The sequence below is a fragment of the Vipera ursinii genome (genome assembly GCF_947247035.1).
Source record: "Vipera ursinii genome assembly, chromosome: 11".
In the NCBI taxonomy this organism is placed as follows: domain Eukaryota; kingdom Metazoa; phylum Chordata; class Lepidosauria; order Squamata; family Viperidae; genus Vipera; species Vipera ursinii.
The window spans coordinates 17,319,841-17,337,454 of record NC_139524.1 but is presented as its reverse complement, the minus strand read 5'-3'; the positions used below and the strand labels follow the sequence as shown (position 1 = coordinate 17,337,454).

The 17,614-nt window shown below is 46.6% G+C and overlaps 1 protein-coding gene across 3 annotated transcripts; it reads left to right on the top strand.

Annotated features, from left to right (window-relative positions):
- Nucleotides 1-405: 405 nt before the first annotated feature.
- On the top strand, nucleotides 406-10,214 carry LOC310645681 (uncharacterized protein). 3 transcript variants are annotated; one of them, XR_014493563.1, is made up of 12 exons: nucleotides 406-575; nucleotides 3,051-3,109; nucleotides 3,893-4,053; nucleotides 4,319-4,446; nucleotides 4,792-4,850; nucleotides 5,075-5,211; nucleotides 5,305-5,426; nucleotides 6,408-6,466; nucleotides 6,928-7,062; nucleotides 7,431-7,540; nucleotides 8,337-8,450; nucleotides 9,000-9,012. XR_014493563.1 is itself a non-coding variant. In XM_083371652.1 (12 exons), the coding sequence occupies exons 1-12, from the start codon at nucleotides 522-524 to the stop codon at nucleotides 9,039-9,041; spliced, it is 1,200 nt and encodes a 399-aa protein (XP_083227778.1). In that variant the 5' UTR covers nucleotides 406-521; the 3' UTR covers nucleotides 9,042-10,214. The 3 variants fall into 3 exon arrangements, 2 of the variants coding, with proteins under 2 accessions (XP_083227778.1, XP_083227779.1); XM_083371652.1 differs by having other exon boundaries at nucleotides 6,928-7,082; nucleotides 9,000-10,214; XM_083371653.1 differs by lacking the exon at nucleotides 9,000-9,012 and having other exon boundaries at nucleotides 8,337-8,482.
- The last annotated feature ends 7,400 nt before the right edge of the window (nucleotides 10,215-17,614 follow it).

Genomic DNA, 17,614 nt, shown 5'->3' with positions numbered 1-17,614 from the left:
GTAATTCTGATGTTCCTGCATATCCGTCATCTGTCCTGGAGACCAAATCCAATCAGGCACCTCCAATATTTTCTGCTACAACTACGCTGTGGACCCCTCAAAGAACTCTTCCAGCTGAGTCAAAAACTACTTGTAGGAACTTCTCTTGCTCAGCAAGTACCTTCACACCACTTCAGAATAGATCAGCTCAAAGCATGACTTCCTCCCAACCGGTCTTCACTAGAAAGTTTTTGATTGCTATCTTGGGGACAATGGAGCCCAAGAAGAATGGGACCCTTGCTGATGCCAAGGTGTCCAGATCAGAAGAGAGATACACAACCACATTACCCAGAACAAAAATTGTGACTGGAGCGCACAGTGACGACACTTCACAGCAGCCCAGATCCAAATTCACCCACTCCTTGTCGAACCAGTCCGTGAAAGAGAGTTTGACCCTTGGTAAACCAGATTCAACTGTTCCATCAGTGCGTGTTCTGTCTTTGTGGTTTCGTCTCCTCAAAATAAAATACACAAACTTGCTGATGAACAAGTCTTCTGAAAGTTTCAAGAAACTGGAAAAAGAAATTAAGTTAACGGTAAGCCTTCCCTTCCCTTCCCTTCCCTTCCCTTCCCTTCCCTTCCCTTCCCTTCCCTTCCCTTCCCTTCTCAGAAGCTTCCTTTTTATGAATATAATCCAATGTTGATGTTATTGCTAGGGCACTCAATTCATTGGGAGATAGCAAACAGCTGGAATTCTCAATATTGTATGACAGGTAACCAGGGATACCTGAGAGCTCTGGATTCCAAAAATAAAAAAAGGGTTTTCAGGAGGATAAAGTTCCTGATCTTCAGGATCTAGCTGTAGAGATATTAAAAAGCATCCAAGGGATTGCGGGAATAGGCGAGTAGGCCTCTGAAACAATGGTCCCCAGTCTTAACGTCGTTGGTAGACTGAGGTAGATGACATATTATCCTCTGGATTTTAATCAGATTGCAATACCAAATGGGCCTGGCCATTGGAGATGTTGCTTAGTCCTCTTAAAGAACTAGAGTTAGGGAACATCTACCGACCTTTGTGTTTCCAATCACTAATCTAGACAGCATTGATCTGTGGATGAAAACTGGATCCATTGTTTCTTTGTGGACAAGGAGACAAAGGTATCGCGTACAAAATTGGACTCTGGTTCCAATAATAGGTTGTTGTCAGAGGTTCTCCAGGAAGTTCCTTGCTATATCAGAAATCCATCAGCAAAAGTTGCCAGATCTGGATCCTTCTCCTTAAGATACTTGCTGTGACTACTGAGCTAAATTTACAAAGATTACGTGCAATCTCTCTTCTTCAATTGGGATAACGGCTTTGTGCAACTTTTCTTAATGTGGAAGATGCTGTCAGTAACAATTCCCACTGTCAGAGATTGTAGGTCTTTCAGGATTCAAGACCACAGACCCAGGTAGAACAAAGAACCCCAGAACTTTATTAATATAAATTACAAGATAATGGTTCCATAAATGTCTCTTCTGCAGACAAGGACTCTGGAAAAAGATTGTGGATGGACCCTGCCTTGTGCCAGCTGGAATGTAGCGCCTTCCTGATCTACTCTGAAGTCCCATCCCTGACTTCTCTTGGCTTAAATAGATTTTCATGTAGGAAAGTGATCTGATTTAGGAGCTGGAGTTGCTTGCCAAGGACATCTCCAGGGGAGATTGCTTTTCTTGGCAGGTGTCTATCAATTCATCCTCCCTTTTGGAGAGGAACACATCTGTTCATAATAATGATAAGGCTGAAGTAAATGACATAAGTCTGATGGGGTCCTTGGTGCTGAGGAATAAATAACAGTCTGTTTGTGCGTCAAGGTCAGTACAGGAGGTTATGAGAAGGTAATCGGCAGAAACTAGCGTGTAGAAGCAAGGAAGGACTATATATGGGGTGATATGAGATCATAGGGTGTTTACGTAAGATATCAAGGGAAATGTGGACCACACCACTCGATCTCCTCATCTTTTGTGCATGAACACAGGAGGCTGGGAATGCAGAGGCTGAATGTGCAGCTTCTCCGTCATCCAGCTCATGGTTGTCCCAAAGGTGCTTTTTCAAGAGGCAACTAGACTTTCTTGTTTTTCTTTATTTTATTTTATTTTTTTATTTTAATTCCATTTATATCCCGCCCTTCTCCGAAGACTCAGGGCAGCTTACAAGCTTAGCAGTTTTGAAGACGTTTTGCTTCTTTTCCTCCAAGAAGCTTCTTCAGCTCTGACTGGATGGTGAGGAATGGAAGGGTTTATATTCCTTGCAGACAGCTGGTCATTTGCGTTCTTTCAGAGAGTCCGTTGAGGCCATTTGGAGGTTTGTCTGTGCCCTCAGGAAACAAAAGCCCAGTTGCCTCTTGAAAAAGCACCTTTGGGACAAGGGAGAGGAGACATAAAATAATCAAAAAGATGGAATGTCCATTAGCAGCTTAGCTTATAAATGGGGTCTCGGTTCAGGTGGTGAGAAGCCCAGAAAGAATTTAAATCTTCAAGAGACCCTCTTAATCAGAGCTGAGCACATGGCCCTTTTATAATTGTGCTGGCTCAGGAATTCTGGGAGTTGAAGTCCACAGGCCATAAAGGGGCCATAGTTTCCCATCCCTGCTAACAAATCTAACAGGACCTTGGAGATCTTCTAGTCCAACCCCCTGCTCAAGCAGGAGACACTATACCATTCCAGACAAGTGGATGTCCAGTTTCTTCTTAAACGCCTCCAGTGATGGAGCACCCAGAACTTCTGAAGGCAAGTCTTCAGAACTTAATGAATTTGCTACTAACAAGGTTTGGACATTGAATTTCCCTGTCTTTGTTTACCCCAAGACTAACATTAAAGAGATCATTCTGTAGCTTTTGCTTTCTTGACCTTGTCTGGTGGAACTTTATATCCCACCATTGCCACAAAGTTGGCTGTTGAACAAGAAATGTTGCGCAGTACCCATGGATTATCCATTTGGAGTTTTCTCTGCTAGCTTCCTACGTTCTTAACGTTCTTCTGTGCAAAACTGCCCCTTAACAATAAATCTATTTTAATGTTCTGCTTCCAGTTGAAGAAGATGCTGTCTACCTATGAGAACTTTCTGCACGCAAGGGTCCTTCGTTTCGTGTAAGTCACGCTGCCAAATATATCGCTTGGGTTTCTAGACAGGAAGAGAACCTTGGTCAGGGGTGGGATTCAAATAGGTGAACAACTGGTTCTCTGTGTGGATGCTGCTTCCAGAAGTCCATTCTGGGCCCGGGCAACAAAAAAGTAGCTATCGGCTCTGCCGAAGTGGTGCAAACCGGCTGAATCCTACCCCTGGACCCATGGAATTAAGCATAGAAGGGTACGAAACATCAGTAGGGAGATTTGATCAGTTCTCTGCCCTGCCTTGATTTCTGAAACGGAGGCCTCTGAACTGACTCTTGAGCTTCAGAAGGGCTCATGTGCAGCTATAGCAGCGGTCCTTTTCCCTTTGGTCCTTCTGAATTGATTTTACCTCTATGAAGAATTCCCCCAACTGGATGCTTAGAACGAAAGTTCTGAATTAATTTACCAGACCAATTGCAGATTCAAATTAGTGCACATGGTTTGGAAAAAAAAAATCAATGTTAATCCCAACCTATCATTAGTCCCGTCTGCCCATGTAGCATGAAAGATGGAGGGATCCATGCAGAGAGTATTTTTCCCAGAGATTTGCTTTTTTTTTTTTTGCCCAGCCGTACCACTGTTTAAGATGGAACTATAATACAGCTTTGTCCAACCTGGAACCCTCCCGGTGGCTGCATCTAGAAATGCTGGACTGCTGACGGGCAATTCCCAGATTTCTAACTTGTTAGGAAGGTGAAGGTTGGACCAGCCCATTTGCCAGAAGGGTCCGTAGATGTTGTCCTGAATTCTGTCCCATAGGAATGGATCTGTCATCGTGGAGAGCCAGGTGGTCTTCCAAGGAACAGGCCTTCTTCCCACCCCGTCTGACATCATACGGACAATTGTGACACAAGTTGAGAGCCGGGGAATAGATGCCTTTTTTGACTGGAGGATAGATGTAAGATCTTTGCTCTTAAATGGTAAGTCAACGGGCTTTGGTCAACTTTGGCCCAGTTGCCACGATTCAACCTTTTTAGATACTTTTGGCCTGGATGATTTGAGTCTTCATTTACATAAACAATAGGCTCGCTTAAGGAACGTAGTTGCCTTTCTGCAAGAAGGGAGTTGCTGACTGAAGTTTATTTGTTAGATTTATATTGATTGATTGATTTGTAATTAATTTGAAGTAGGAAGATCCCTCGGCTTGTAGACATGCTTCCTTGAACTGTCTTCTTTTTTCACTAGGTTTCAGCCTGAGAAATCTAGAACCTGAGAACTTGGCTGTATCTTTCACTCTCCTGGAACTGGGGTCCGTATCAGCCTTTGGTGACAAGAACCTTGTCCAAGAACACTTGGATATTCTGAAAATCCAGGTAATGGGAGAAACTGAGGCCCTTGACTTCAGGCATGGAGAACACCTTATAGAAGAGAGGCCCATTGTGAATGAGTTCAGCCATTTTAAATGGGCTGGTTGCACCCATATTTGGTCTGCTGCTTCCAAATTAAGATCTCAGATAACTTTCCTTGATGAACTTCTGTGGCAGGAAACCTTGAACTTAATGAGTTGTAGGTATGCTCCAGGATTTTTGGGAGGGATGAGAAATGAAGAACTTGCCCGTAAAGGTCTTAAGTATTTTTTCTGTTGAGAAGCAGAGTTAATCCTTAAGTCTGCAAACTGAATTAATGACTCAGTGATCTAATAATTTCTTCCCATACAGATGAAACTACTGCTTGGAACTCGATATGCAGTTCATTTGATCTCCCTTGTTGATAATAGGTATGTCACAAATTTCTGGGAAGGATCACTTCTCAGACAAAAACAATGGTCTGGACATTTTTCAGGCTGGACACTTGACCAATCCAAGACAGCTTCATGGGTTCATTTGAAATAGCGAAAGATATTTTGCTCCTCAAATGGATATCAAATGCTGAATTTTCACATCTCTTGGAAGGTAAGTCAAGTCTTCATCAACCAAAGGTAGCATAATTTCTCTCATGCAGAAATACCCAAGGGGACATTGATATAAATGGAAATATCTTCATCAAGAGCGATACTCATGTGGATGTTGGCTGGATGCTCAAAGCACTGATTGGCCTTGCAAACACCTCTGTGGACCTCATCTCACTCTCCATCAATGGTCAGTAGCTACTGACCCATGACTGGCTTTAGGTCTGAGGTTGGATACAGTTATGATGCCCCCTTTTCCTTAAGTGCAACTCTCTGCTTTTAGGTTCAAAGCTCAGTCTTCAAGTCTTTCCAGTTTCCTTCTTGATAACCAACAGAGTATTCAATGAGAAGATGTTGGACCGTTCTTCTGTAAAACAGAACCTTGCAAAGGATCTCTCTGCTACGGTAGGTGAGATAAAGCGATTCCTGGAAATGTAAATTCATCCTTTGCAAAGCATGTAAAAAACTCTTTTGGGTGTTTGTTGTGAACATTAAAAGAATGTAGGAGATTTCTGTGCCTGTTTAAAGTAGTAAAGAGCGTATAGATCAGACGTGTCAAACACAAGGCCCGGGGGCCAAATCCGGCCCGTGAAGTGGTTTCATGTGGCCCCCAAAGCCATCCTGGAAACAGTGAGAGAACGGCCCCCACTGCCTTGGCCCAGAGACCCTCCTTCTGCCAGAGACCCTCAGATCTGTCCCACTCCTGCCCAGGCCCCCATAGGCACCCTTGATGCGAAGGATGTAGAGCTGGCCACGCCCACCCAGTAGGCCACACCCACTTTAGCCACACCCACCCAGTAGACCACACCCACCCGGCCCCGAGGGCAACTGCAATGCTGATGCGGCCCTCAATGAAATTGAGTTTGACACCCCTGGTATAGACTGTAAAGTTGGGTTTTCTTAGGTTTATGCAGAGTTTTATTTTAGCAGGGAACTGAAAAGGAGGAGGTTTTTTTGGTGAAGGAGGATTCTTAAGTTTCTCACCTCTGCAACATTTGCAATAATGCCAAATTGGAAGCTATAGATTTCCTAAGCTTAGCTTGGAAGCGCGTGGGAGGTTCAGCGTCTGGAAAAGTAATTCAAGAGGATTCTTTTTCCTTTAAAGTTCCCCTGGTGTAAGGCTGGGACCCCCACTCTTGGCAATTTTTAAGACATATGGACTTCAAGTCCCAGAATTCCACAGAATTCTGAGGCTGGCTGGGAAGTTTTGGGAGTTGTAGTCCACAAGTCTTTAAAATTCCGAAGGTTGGAGGCCCCTGCCGAGTTGGAGCTGGACTAGTAGAAGGCAGGAATTACGAGTGGTGTGGAAGCTGAAAAAGCGATGGGTAAAGGCTTAGAGGGAGGGCTCTGATCTGGGCTCACCGTGCGAAACCATTTGCTTTCCAGCTGGCACGCATACTTGGCAAATACGAAAATCTCCTTCAAGTGGCAATCCGGAACATCACGTAAGTTAACTGAACTGTTTTCTCTTTCATAGCCTGCTTATTAGGGAGCCGGTTGCTGAGATATGGATGGGCCACTTCAACTTGAAGTGTTTGCCTGTCTGGTTGGGTTACAGCTTGCCAGTTAGTGATTTGAAGAACTTCTACTTGCTTGGCCTATTTGAAGAACTTCTTCTGTGAACTCTTCTTTGAGCCTAGGATGAAATGGCTTCATCCTAGACGCACAGACGAGTCTAGCAGAAGTTCTCCAACGGTATAGCTATTTCTTAAAACCAGCAACCTTGGAGACCTCTGCAAAGGTTGAGCTCAGAGGACTAAGTCGTAATGCGACTTCTAAATTCTGGGCTAACGCAGTGGATAAACCTAGCTGTTCGTTGTGAGATTAGCCGGCTCTCGTTTTATAATTGGGTGTGAACCAGGTCAAACCTCTCTTGCCATGCCTTTCCCTTGCCTTTCCATTGTAGAGGGGGTTCTCTCGTTTGTTACGGAGATGTGATATTCCAGCAACCAGCGCCAAGCAACAAGGATGTCCTCCACACTCTGGCGTTTTCAGTTGACCCAAAGGATTACCTAGATTCCTCAAGTTTTCAAGTGGATCGGTTCTCCTTTACTGTGGCTGGTAGGACTTCATTGGGACATCTTGTTTTAAGCTGAAGCCTCAAGTGTCCTCTTAAACCCATTTTGGGCTACAGCTTTCGTTTGTTCAAACTTGCTGAAGCCCGAAATTCAGGCTCTTGGGAAAAGGTTCGGATGAGTTACTTGCAAACTACTAAAAAGGTAGAAGATGGGATGGAGAAGCTGCAGATCTTCCTGAGTGTCAAATTCCTGTATTTGCTCCCCACTGCAGCCACTGGGAACTCTTACCCTGGCAACACGGGGCAGGCTGCTTAATCCTCTCTGGGATAATACAGTCTGAGCTAAAGTTTGCCTCTTTTTTTAACTCTTTTTTTTAAAAAAAAACTTTTAGGTGTTGGGCTGGAGCCTTCCTTGAAAAAATCAGGTGTCCCTATCTATGCTGTGATCCTCATCGTTGGGTGTCTTCTTGCTGTAATAATTGTCCCCACCTTCCTTTGGCTGGTAAGAGCTGCAGCCAGATGTCACCAATCAAGAGATTTACCCTCTTGCTTGACAAGGACCTCGTAAAACATCTCTGCACTGCTGGTCTCCACTATCCTGGTGTGTGTGGGAGGGCGGGCTGGGATGGGGCTTACACCATCCTATGATTGCTCTTGTTGTCCAGGTGGTGCCTAATTTTAATTACCTTCATGCAATTCTTGCCTTGGTGTCTCCTGAGGCTGGCATTCCACAGGTTCAGCTAGAGAAGCTGCTTCAGATCCACATTCAGAATCTTGAGCCCTAAGCCCTGATTCAAGACATAGTCTAGCTTCAGTGGTCACCACGAAATTAAAAAAAAAGAAAAAGAGAGGAGATGTCCAGACTCTGGAAAGAGTGCAGAGAAGAAGAAAGATGATTAGGGGGTTGGAGGGTAAAACATACGAAGGTTGCTGGAATTGGGTATGTCTAGTTTAATGGAAGAGAAGGATGAAGGGTGACATGATAGCATCTTCCAATATTTGAAGGGCTGCCGCCAAGAAGAAGGGGGTCAACCTATTCTCCAAAGCACCTGAAGGCAGGACAAGAAGCAATGGGTGGAAACTAACCAAAGAGAGAAGCAAGCTAGAACTAAGGAGAAACTTCCTGACAGTTAGAACAATTAATCAGTGGAACAACTTGCCTCCAGAAGCTGATCCAACACTGGAGATTTTTAAGAAGAGATTAGAGATTTGCCATTGTCCCAAGAGGCCCATTTTCAGAAACCCAGAAGGTATCTGGTTATAACTCACATCTTTCTTTATTCTTTCTTTTCTTGAAGCCCAAGACACTGGCCCGTCGTGGCCAGATTACAATTAACAGAGCGCCCGATGCTGGAGTGGACGTAGAAGCGTTTGAGCTGGATAACCCAGGATATCAAGTAACTCTTGAAGAGGTAGATTGGGAATGTCGCTTTCTTTGCAGTTGGGGGTGCTTTGCAAAGAGGCCCTTCCTTGCAGGGGAAAAATAAATAAATCCAACCACTGAGGTGGTTCTTAACTCACAGAACCTTTTGTGGAGATGCAAAGCGAAGCACAGGCAGTCCTCAACTTAAAAGAGTTCATTTCGTGACCGTTCAAAGTTACAGTGGCTCTGAAAAAAGTGACACGATTGTTTTTCACTCTTAACGACCGCTGCACCGTCCCCGTGGTTACATGATCAAAATTCAGATGCTTGGCAGCCGACTCGTATTTATGACGGTTGCAGTGTCCTGGGGTCACGTGATCACCTTTGGCGTCCTCCTTACAAGCAAAGTCCATGGGGAAGCCAAATTCGATTAGCAACTGGGTTACCAGCTTAAAACCTGCAGCGATTTGCTTAATAACTCTGGTGAGAAAGGCCATAAAAATGGGGCAAAATTCGCTTAACCAATGTCCCGCTTAGCAGCAGAAATTTTGGGCTCCGTTGTAGGGTGAGGACTAACTAGTTTTTGTTTAACCCACAGGAAGAGACCAAGAAGTCCTGCGTTGGCACGGAAACTTTTTGACTAAAGAGATGATGTTTTAGTCCACCAAGAGAAGCCATTTTAGTCCAATCCTGATTTAAGGGCCTTCCCTACGCTGGTGACTCTTGAAGGGTGCAAACCAGTGAATTGCCAACATTGTTGAAAAAAGGTTACCATTGACTCCCCAAATCGGAGTTACTCCTACAGGTCTAAGCTGAATTTTCCTGTATCTGTATTTCCTGCATCCCGTATCTTCCTGTATCTTCAGCAAAATTTGAAAGGATACCGGAATATCAGGACTGGAACAAAAAAGCCACCGTTTCTCTTTGTCAGTGCCACAATTCATTGCAGGACAGTTTATTAGATTGAAATCCAATTTTATTCCGTGGAAAATTCTCTTAAAACCAGACATGTCAAAGGCAACTGGTTTTTTGTTGTTGTTTTGTTAGGAGCTTTTAAGGAAAGGCAGCTGGGATGCAAAGTTCCACTTTCCTGTTGCATCCGTGGGTGGATGTCCACGCTCAGATGTTTTCTCCCAAACTAGCATCCCAGCTTCTTTTATTATAATAAGTTGGATCTTTTAAACTACGTCTTTAAAGTATTTGTTGCTATCTTTGTGTGAAAGAGAAGGAAATGATTTTGTTTTCCCTAATTTTTTTTTCAGTTATAAAAGTTTAACATTGGGGGGAGGAGGGAGAATTGCGTTTAGTTAGATTTTGAATTTTTGGGGAAGTAAAAAAAAAAATTACCGCCTTTGGCTTAAGTGCCCGATGGTTGAATTTCAACATGTGCAAAACTGGAAGCTGTGAAAACATGAATCTTTCAGGCAACTGAAGGAAAGTGGCACCGTAGTTTTTTTATGTTTCTCTTTTTTTAAAAAAAAATTTGGTAGGTTTGTAGGCTGTGCAGACCATGAAAAGCAGAATCTGAATGGCTGGTTGGATTTGAAAAAATGATGGGAGGATTCCGATTGGTTCAGGACAGTTGACCCCCCTCCATCAGTGTCCAAACTGATGGAAGAAAAGGACCTTTTTTGTACTCGCCCCAAAGTAGGCTGGCAGATTTGGGGACATCCCGTTTTAATTCTCCAAAGGGAGGGTTCGATGCACAGATTGGATTGGATGGACTCCAAAATTCAATCTTTGCAGAATTGGAATAAGCCACGTGCCAGATTCCTCGTTGCCAGTCTGAGCCGTCTTCCTCGTTTTGACTTCCTAAAATTTAATTTAATAATAATAATAATAATTTAATAATAATATTTATATACCGCCCTTCTCCCTGAGGACTCAGGGCGGTTCACAGGGCAGAATAAAATACTACATACAAACGTTAAAACAAGATTAAATAATTGCCCATATTAAAACAGTTGGAATAAAATTCTAAAACAACAATTTAAAATTAAAACAAAAAATTAAAAAACCCCACCAATCCCCATCAGGCTAGGCCGGCTTGTACAAACAGAAACGTCTTGAGGTCGCGGCGAAAGGAGCGAAGATCGGGCGCCATCCGGAGCTCTACCGGTAGCTGGTTCCACAGCTCCGGAGCGCCCACAGAGAAGGATCTCCCCCTGGGGGCCACCAATCGACATTCCCTGATCGGTGGCACCCTGAGGAGGCCCTCTCTGTGGGAACGCACAGGGCGCAGGGAGCTTGATGCCGGCAGCAGATGTTCCCTAAGGTACTCCGGCCCCATGCCATGAAGGGCTTTAAACACTGTTACCAGTACCTTGAATCTCACCCGGAAGACAACTGGCAACCAATGCAGCTCACGGAGCAGCGGTGTAACGTGGGAGTATCGGGAGACTCCCAACACAACTCTCGCGGCTGCATTCTGTACCAGTTGGAGCTTCCGGGTGGTCCTCAAGGGCAGCCCCATGTAGAGAGCGTTGCAGTAGTCCAGACGAGAGGACACGAGCGCATGAGTGACCGTGCACAAATCATCCCGGCTAAGATAGGGCCGCAACTGGCGCACCAGGCGAACCTGGGCGAAGGCCCCCCTAGTCACAGCTCCTATATGGTCTTCCAAAGTGAGCCGTGAATCTAGGAGGACTCCCAAGTTGCGAGCCCTATCTACGGGGGGTAATAATTCACCCCCCATAGCCAGAGGTGGAACATCCGAATAAACCCGGGATGAAGGTATGCACAGCCACTCAGTCTTGTCGGGGTTGAGTTGGAGTCTGTTCCTCCCCATCCAGACCCGAACCGCCTCCAGGCACCGGGACATCACGTTGAGGGCATCACTGGGGTGGTTTGGGGTCGAAAGGAAAAGTTGGGTATCATCAGCGTACTGATGATACCCAACTCCAAAGCCACGAATGATCTCACCCAGCGGTTTCATGTAGATGTTGAACAGGAGAGGCGAGAGGACCGACCCCTGAGGAACTCCACAAATGAGAGACCTCGCGGTCGACCTCTGCCCTCCTGCCAACACCGACTGCGAACGTCCCCGGAGATAGGAGGAGAACCACTGTAAAACTGTGCCTCCCACTCCCAATCCCCTGAGACGCCGCAGCAAGATACCATGGTCGATGGTATCGAAAGCCGCCGAGAGGTCTAATAGGACTAGAACAGAGGAATATCCCCTGTCCCGAGCCCTCCAGAGATCATTCACCAGCGCGACCAATGCCGTCTCCGTGCTGTGCCCGGGCCTGAAACCCGATTGGTACGGGTCTAGATAATCCGCTTCATCCAGGACCAGAGGGAGCTGATGCGCCACCACACTCTCAACAACCTTCGCAAGGAAGCGAAGGTTGGAGACAGGACGAAAGTTGTTTAATATAGCTGGGTCCAAGGCAGGCTTCTTGAGGAGAGGCCTTACCACCGCCTCTTTCAAGACGGCGGGGAAGCTACCCTCACTCAAAGAAGCCGATATAACTGCCTGGAACCAGCTGCGTGTCCTCTCCCGGGCTGCATAAACCAGCCAGGAAGGGCACGGGTCCAATAAACACGTGGTGGTGCTCAGTCTCCCCATGATCCTGTCCACTTCCTCCGGAGTCACAGAATCAAACTCCTCCCAGGTGATATCGACAAGATCGCCAGTGTCCTGATCGTCAGACTCTGCCCAGTCAGAGTCCAGACCGGTCCGAATCCGAGCGATTTTGTCCGACAGATGTTGGTTAAACTCCTCAGCACGACCCTGCAAGGGATCCTCTCTCACCTCCTGATTTAGGAGGGAGCGAGTCACCCTAAACAGGGCGGCTGGGCGATTATCTGCGGACGCGATAAGGGTGGCGAAGTGGTTAGACCTCGCCTCCCTTATCGCAGCGAGATAAGACCTAATGTAGGTTCTTAGTCGCAATCGGTCGGATTCGGATCGGCTGGACCTCCAACCGCTCTCTAGGCCCCGTCTCCGACGCTTCATCTCCCGAAGCTCCGCAGAGAACCATGGAGCTCGACGGGATCTGCACCGGGTCAGGGGCCGCAGGGGTACAACTCGGTCAAGAGCCTCAGTGGCCGTCCTTTCCCAGGCTTCCACTAAGGCATCTGCCGAGCTGTGAGCAAGGGAGGCAGGTGGGGACCCCAGCGCTGCCTGGAACCTCTGGGGATCCATTAAGCGTCTGGGGCGGTACCATTTAATTGGTTCCAAACACCCACGGCGGGGGGTGGCAAAACGGAAGACCAGCCGCAGGAGATGATGATCGGTCCATGACAGGGGCATAATAATTGGAGAGCCCCCACCAAGATCATCTAACCACCGTCCAGATAAGAAAACTAGGTCAAGGGTGTGGCCTCCCTCATGAGTCGGTCCCGAAATTACTTGCGTCAGGTCCATGGCCGTCATGGAAGCCATGAACTCCCGAGCCAACACAGATGAACCTCCCAGCGATGGTAGATTGAAGTCCCCCAAAACTATAAGTTTCGGGAACTCAACCACCAGCCCAGAGAGGACATCGAGCAGCTCAGGCAGGGCTGCTGCTGCGTGACTAGGCGAAAGGTACACCAGCAGCAGGCCCAACTGCGCACCAGGGCCGCATCTCAGAAAGAGAGACTCACACCCGACTATCTGAGGAACAGTGGCCTCCCGCGGACACAAGGTCTCCCTCATAACAACAGCCACACCCCCACCCCTACCCTGAGCCCGAGGCCGGTGCAGCACCCGGAAACCTGGTGGGCAAAGGTCAACCAGAGGAATCCCGCCCTCTGGGCCCAACCAAGTCTCCGTGATGCAAGCCAGGTCCGCCTGCTCACCCTCAACCAGATCACGAACGAGAGGAGCCTTATTAGAGACAGACCTGGCGTTCAAATACACCAGCCGGAGCTCAGGGGGCTGCACACCCTCACTCCCGGGCCCTTGGGGTAGAGCCAGAGGGTCGGAGTGCCCCACCGCTTGTAAGCAGCGGAGAGGCCTTCCCTGAGATCGATACGGCCCTCTGCTCCTACATCTGCTGCCATTCCCTGATGTCGTGGGAATAGGTAGCCCCACGACCAGCCCTGGAGCCCCGGAGGTGACCGACCCCCGCTCCTCCCCCCTGCGATCTCCATCGGCCCTAGCCAGAACAGCGGTGGTTGGATAGCCCCCCTTATCCAAACAACCAAAAGAACCCTCCCGCCTCCCTAACCCCCTAAAAAATTTTGAAAGAAAAATAATCAGGGGCCTCTTATTAGGTCTACGTCGAAGGCCCCAACCCGTGCCCAGCCAACTCTCAGGGTCCCAATAAATGGGCCCTTCCTCGAGGTTATGATCGGCTGGCAAGGCGGGTCGCACCCAGGAGGGGGGAGCACCCCTGAGGGCGCACAAGTCCGTGGAAGAATATTTAAAGGAAGGCATAAATAGCAGTCCGGATCGCAGGCAGTCCATAGATAATAGTCCATGAGGAGGATCTATTCGGAAAGGGAGTCCCAGGCCTCCGTCCAGCCGCTGCCACTCAGCTGGATAAACCCCCCGGGCAGGCCTGCCACCGTCCTCTCACTACGGCCACAGAGCCAATTCTCGGGGGGATGGAAGTCTGGAGCAACCACACTGGGTATGGCCTGCCCCATAGAGCTCTCACCTCTAGGGGCAGCAGTTGTAAATTCGGCCATAATCTCACAATGGCAATACCCAGAGTTCTCTGTCCTTTGGGGTGTAAGGGCAATGCGCAATTGATTGTGAAAACAGAACAAGCCATCATAGTCAATTCTAATAACAGCCAAGTCCCCCGTTGTCCCGTCATTCCTAGAGATTGTAACTGACCACCAGTCCATAGGCCCTCAGTTCCATAATTATTAGGGCCTTCCAGACTGTGGTCAACAAAGATTGGCTCCCCCAGGTCCATTAAATTCCCCACCGGTCTTCCAAAATCCTTCGAAATGATCCAAGTCCACAAGGCTTCACTGGGCTCCACCGGAATCCACCGGCTAGCCCAGGAACCTCCCAACTGCAACTTGAGTCTCCAGAGCTGCTTTTTTAGCACCAATTGATCCTTTAGAAATCTTTTTATGTCCAGTGTACTCTTCAGAAGCCAGCAGACTCAAATGCTAGAGGAACCAACCAAGGCAGAGTGGAGGTTTCGTTTTGTAATTGCAGTGTTGTGACGTTGTCGAGAATTGGTTGCTGATGTTTTAACTTCGTTTTATCCCCGGCTTGACCGTTTTCCTAGCTCAGTTGCCTTAACTGTATTGCGCTGCTCGCGATGTGTCGCTTCTCTAGGGACGGTCAAACTACAGCTCCCATCACGCCAGGAAGGATGGGCGTTGCAGTCCAGGCAATCCCTGAAATGTCGCCGTCGCCTATCACAGCTGCGTCCATTCTGCATTTTGGGGGAAAAGTGAAATACCCACTTTGCTGAGTTGCAGTTCAAGATAGAGAGGCCAACCCTTTTGACTGCTGTGGTTTTTCATTTATCCCCCCCCAGCGTTTCAATGCCCCCCCTTTCCAGGTTCCTTAGTTTCACCATCTGGTGGGCTTTTGTTGTTTTAATAGCAAGCAAGTCAAACCTGCCTGCTGAAGTTGACTCGGTGTACATCCCCCAGGCTGCTTTTCTAGTCACCAAAACATTTTGTTGTATTAAAATCTAGTTCTGAATAAATTGTAAGAAATCACCTTTGCCTCGCACTGTGCTTTGAGTATCTGGAGCGGGAAGCCATAGATTTTTGGGAATAGGGTGGGATGTGGCTACAGATGGCTAAGAAAGATTTTTCTCTGAAATCCTAGGAAGTTAACAGAACAAGACAGAGTCAGAAGGGACCTTAGAGATCTTCTATTCCAACCTCCTGTTCAAGCTTGAGGGCCTATATACCCTTCTGGGCAAACGGCTGTCCAATCTCTTCTGGGGGATTCTGGGAATTGAAGTCCACAGATCTTAGAAGTTGCAAAGTTTGGAGATCCCTGGTCTAGTGGTTAAAGAACCAGATTAGAGAGATTTTTAAAGGGTGTCTGCAGGACATGGTTAAAAAAATACAAGAAGATGGAACAAACAGAAAACTGCTGGAGCTTTCATTACAACTGCCATTTTGACTTATTTGACCATATCCTTGGATGGTTAAAGAGAAGTAACCAGCCTGAGCAAAAAAGATGGTAACTCTCATCAATAAGCCTTGGTGGAGCAGTGGGCTAATGCCTCCTTAAGTAACACCAGCTGCCTGCAATTATTGCAGGTTCTCATCCCACCAGGCTCAAGGTTGACTCAGCCTTCCATCCTTCCGAGGTAGGGAAAATGAGGACCCAGATTGTTGGGGGCAATTAAGCTGACTTTGTAATAATGCCGCTTGGGTGTGTGTGTGAAAGCCCTAATAAGCAGGCATATACATAGAATGAAGGCTACTGCTAAGCTTGTAAGCCGCCCTGAGTCTTCGGAGAAGGGCGGGATATAAATGGAATTAAAATAAAATAAATAAATTTCTCCCTAAACAGAATAACAGAATTGGAAGGGACCTTGGAGGTCTTCTAGTCCAGCCCCCTGCTCAAGCAGGAGACCCTATACAATTTCAGACAAGTCCCATTTTTCTTCTTAAAAGCCCCCCAGTGATGAAGCACCCACAACTTCTGGAGGTCAGCTGTTCCACTGGTTAATTGTCCTCACTGTTGGGAAGTTTCTCCTTAGTTCTAGGTTGTTTCTCTTCTTGATTAGTCTCCATCCATTATTTCTTGGCTTGCCTTCTGGCGCAGGTTACTTGAATAAACTGCAATTGGCAGGCCTCCACGCAAACTGCTAAATCAGAAAACAAGACGAACTAGCTTCTGTGCTTGGGTTCACATGTAAGGCTAAACCAAACTGTCTTATTTGGTTTTCGATCAACTGGGGAATCTATGTTTCTGTGTGAACTTAATTTGAACGGCTAGTTAGACTGCTATGAGGCATCAGGTTAACCCGCAGCCCACATAATTTTATTGTACACCGTTCAGACGGATAAAGGGTGGTCTAAAAATGTCACAAAAAATAAAAAAAAATAACTGCCAGCCGCTGAACGCCCTTAAACTCCGTTAAATCTACCGTATTCTCTTCCCCAAACTTGCAAAAATTCCCATGAGATCAAACTTTTTTTTTAAAAAAAAAATCCACTGGAGGTAGGCTGTATTAATCTTGAGCGGGAGAGCTTGGAAAATGTTTATTATGGAAACTTAGGAACGTAAGCCTTCTGTTTTATCTTTGCTGATTAATTGGACAGTGAGACTGTTGTTTAATTACACATTGAACCTTGAACGATAGGTTTCTTCCTTTTAAAACAAACTTCTAAAGGGACTCGAAAGATTGGGGTTTATCTTGCCTTCTCCATGCAGAATGCAGTTTAACTCTGCTGGTTATATTGTTTGTCACCGGTTGCCTTGAACTTTGAATTCATTTCGAGCTTTCCCTGTTTTTCATGTTTACTTATAGGTTTGGCTCCCTTGGGCTCTACAGACCACCTTTAACCAACATTTTAATAGCTTAGTGTTTGTTTGAAAGTTTTCCACCTTCATAATTTAAAAAAAAAAGGTTTTATTTGGCTCAGTTAGCCTACCACCCTGAGATAATCTTGGTTAATCTCAAAAGGCACAGAGCGGGGAGCAGATCTGGCTTGTATGAAGATGCTGCTGGGAGACTCAAGTTAAGATACAAATATTCACTTTTATCAGTTTAAGCAAATAAAGTTAATTTCCTTGGCCAAGATTGCCCTCTACCGATGTTTGCTAGCAATGACTTCCCAGCCCCATTCAGAAATTGAAATATGATTGGGACACGTTCGTATACGAAGTAGCCAACTGTAATGGGTGTGGGAATGACCTTGGGAGGTGAGGAGGAACTGCAGACGGGAGAACGATTGGATAAGAGGCAGCTGGACCCAGAGAAGGAATAAGAGTGTGGGAAATATTTCAGAAATGCGCTCTAGTTTCCTGCATGTAAAGGCGAGGGGGGGGGGTGATTTGCAATATTTGTTCCGATTTGCAAGATTCTGTTAAGGTAACTCTACAATAAAGTAGAGCTAGTTCATTTGGGTGTGCATCTCGTCTGGACTACCTTGCAAGGCTATCACCAACGCGTCCCTTTTCTTTGCATTCCTCTTGAGTTTCCCTCCTAACCCATTTTAAGTGGTGTGGTTCTTGCAGATCGGTGGGACTGTTTCCTGTAGGGAAAAAATGGTTGACTCGAGTTCGGGAGGGAGGGAAGGGGGGGGGAAAGAAAATTAAAATTTTCCTACCCAAAGTGAGAATTTGTT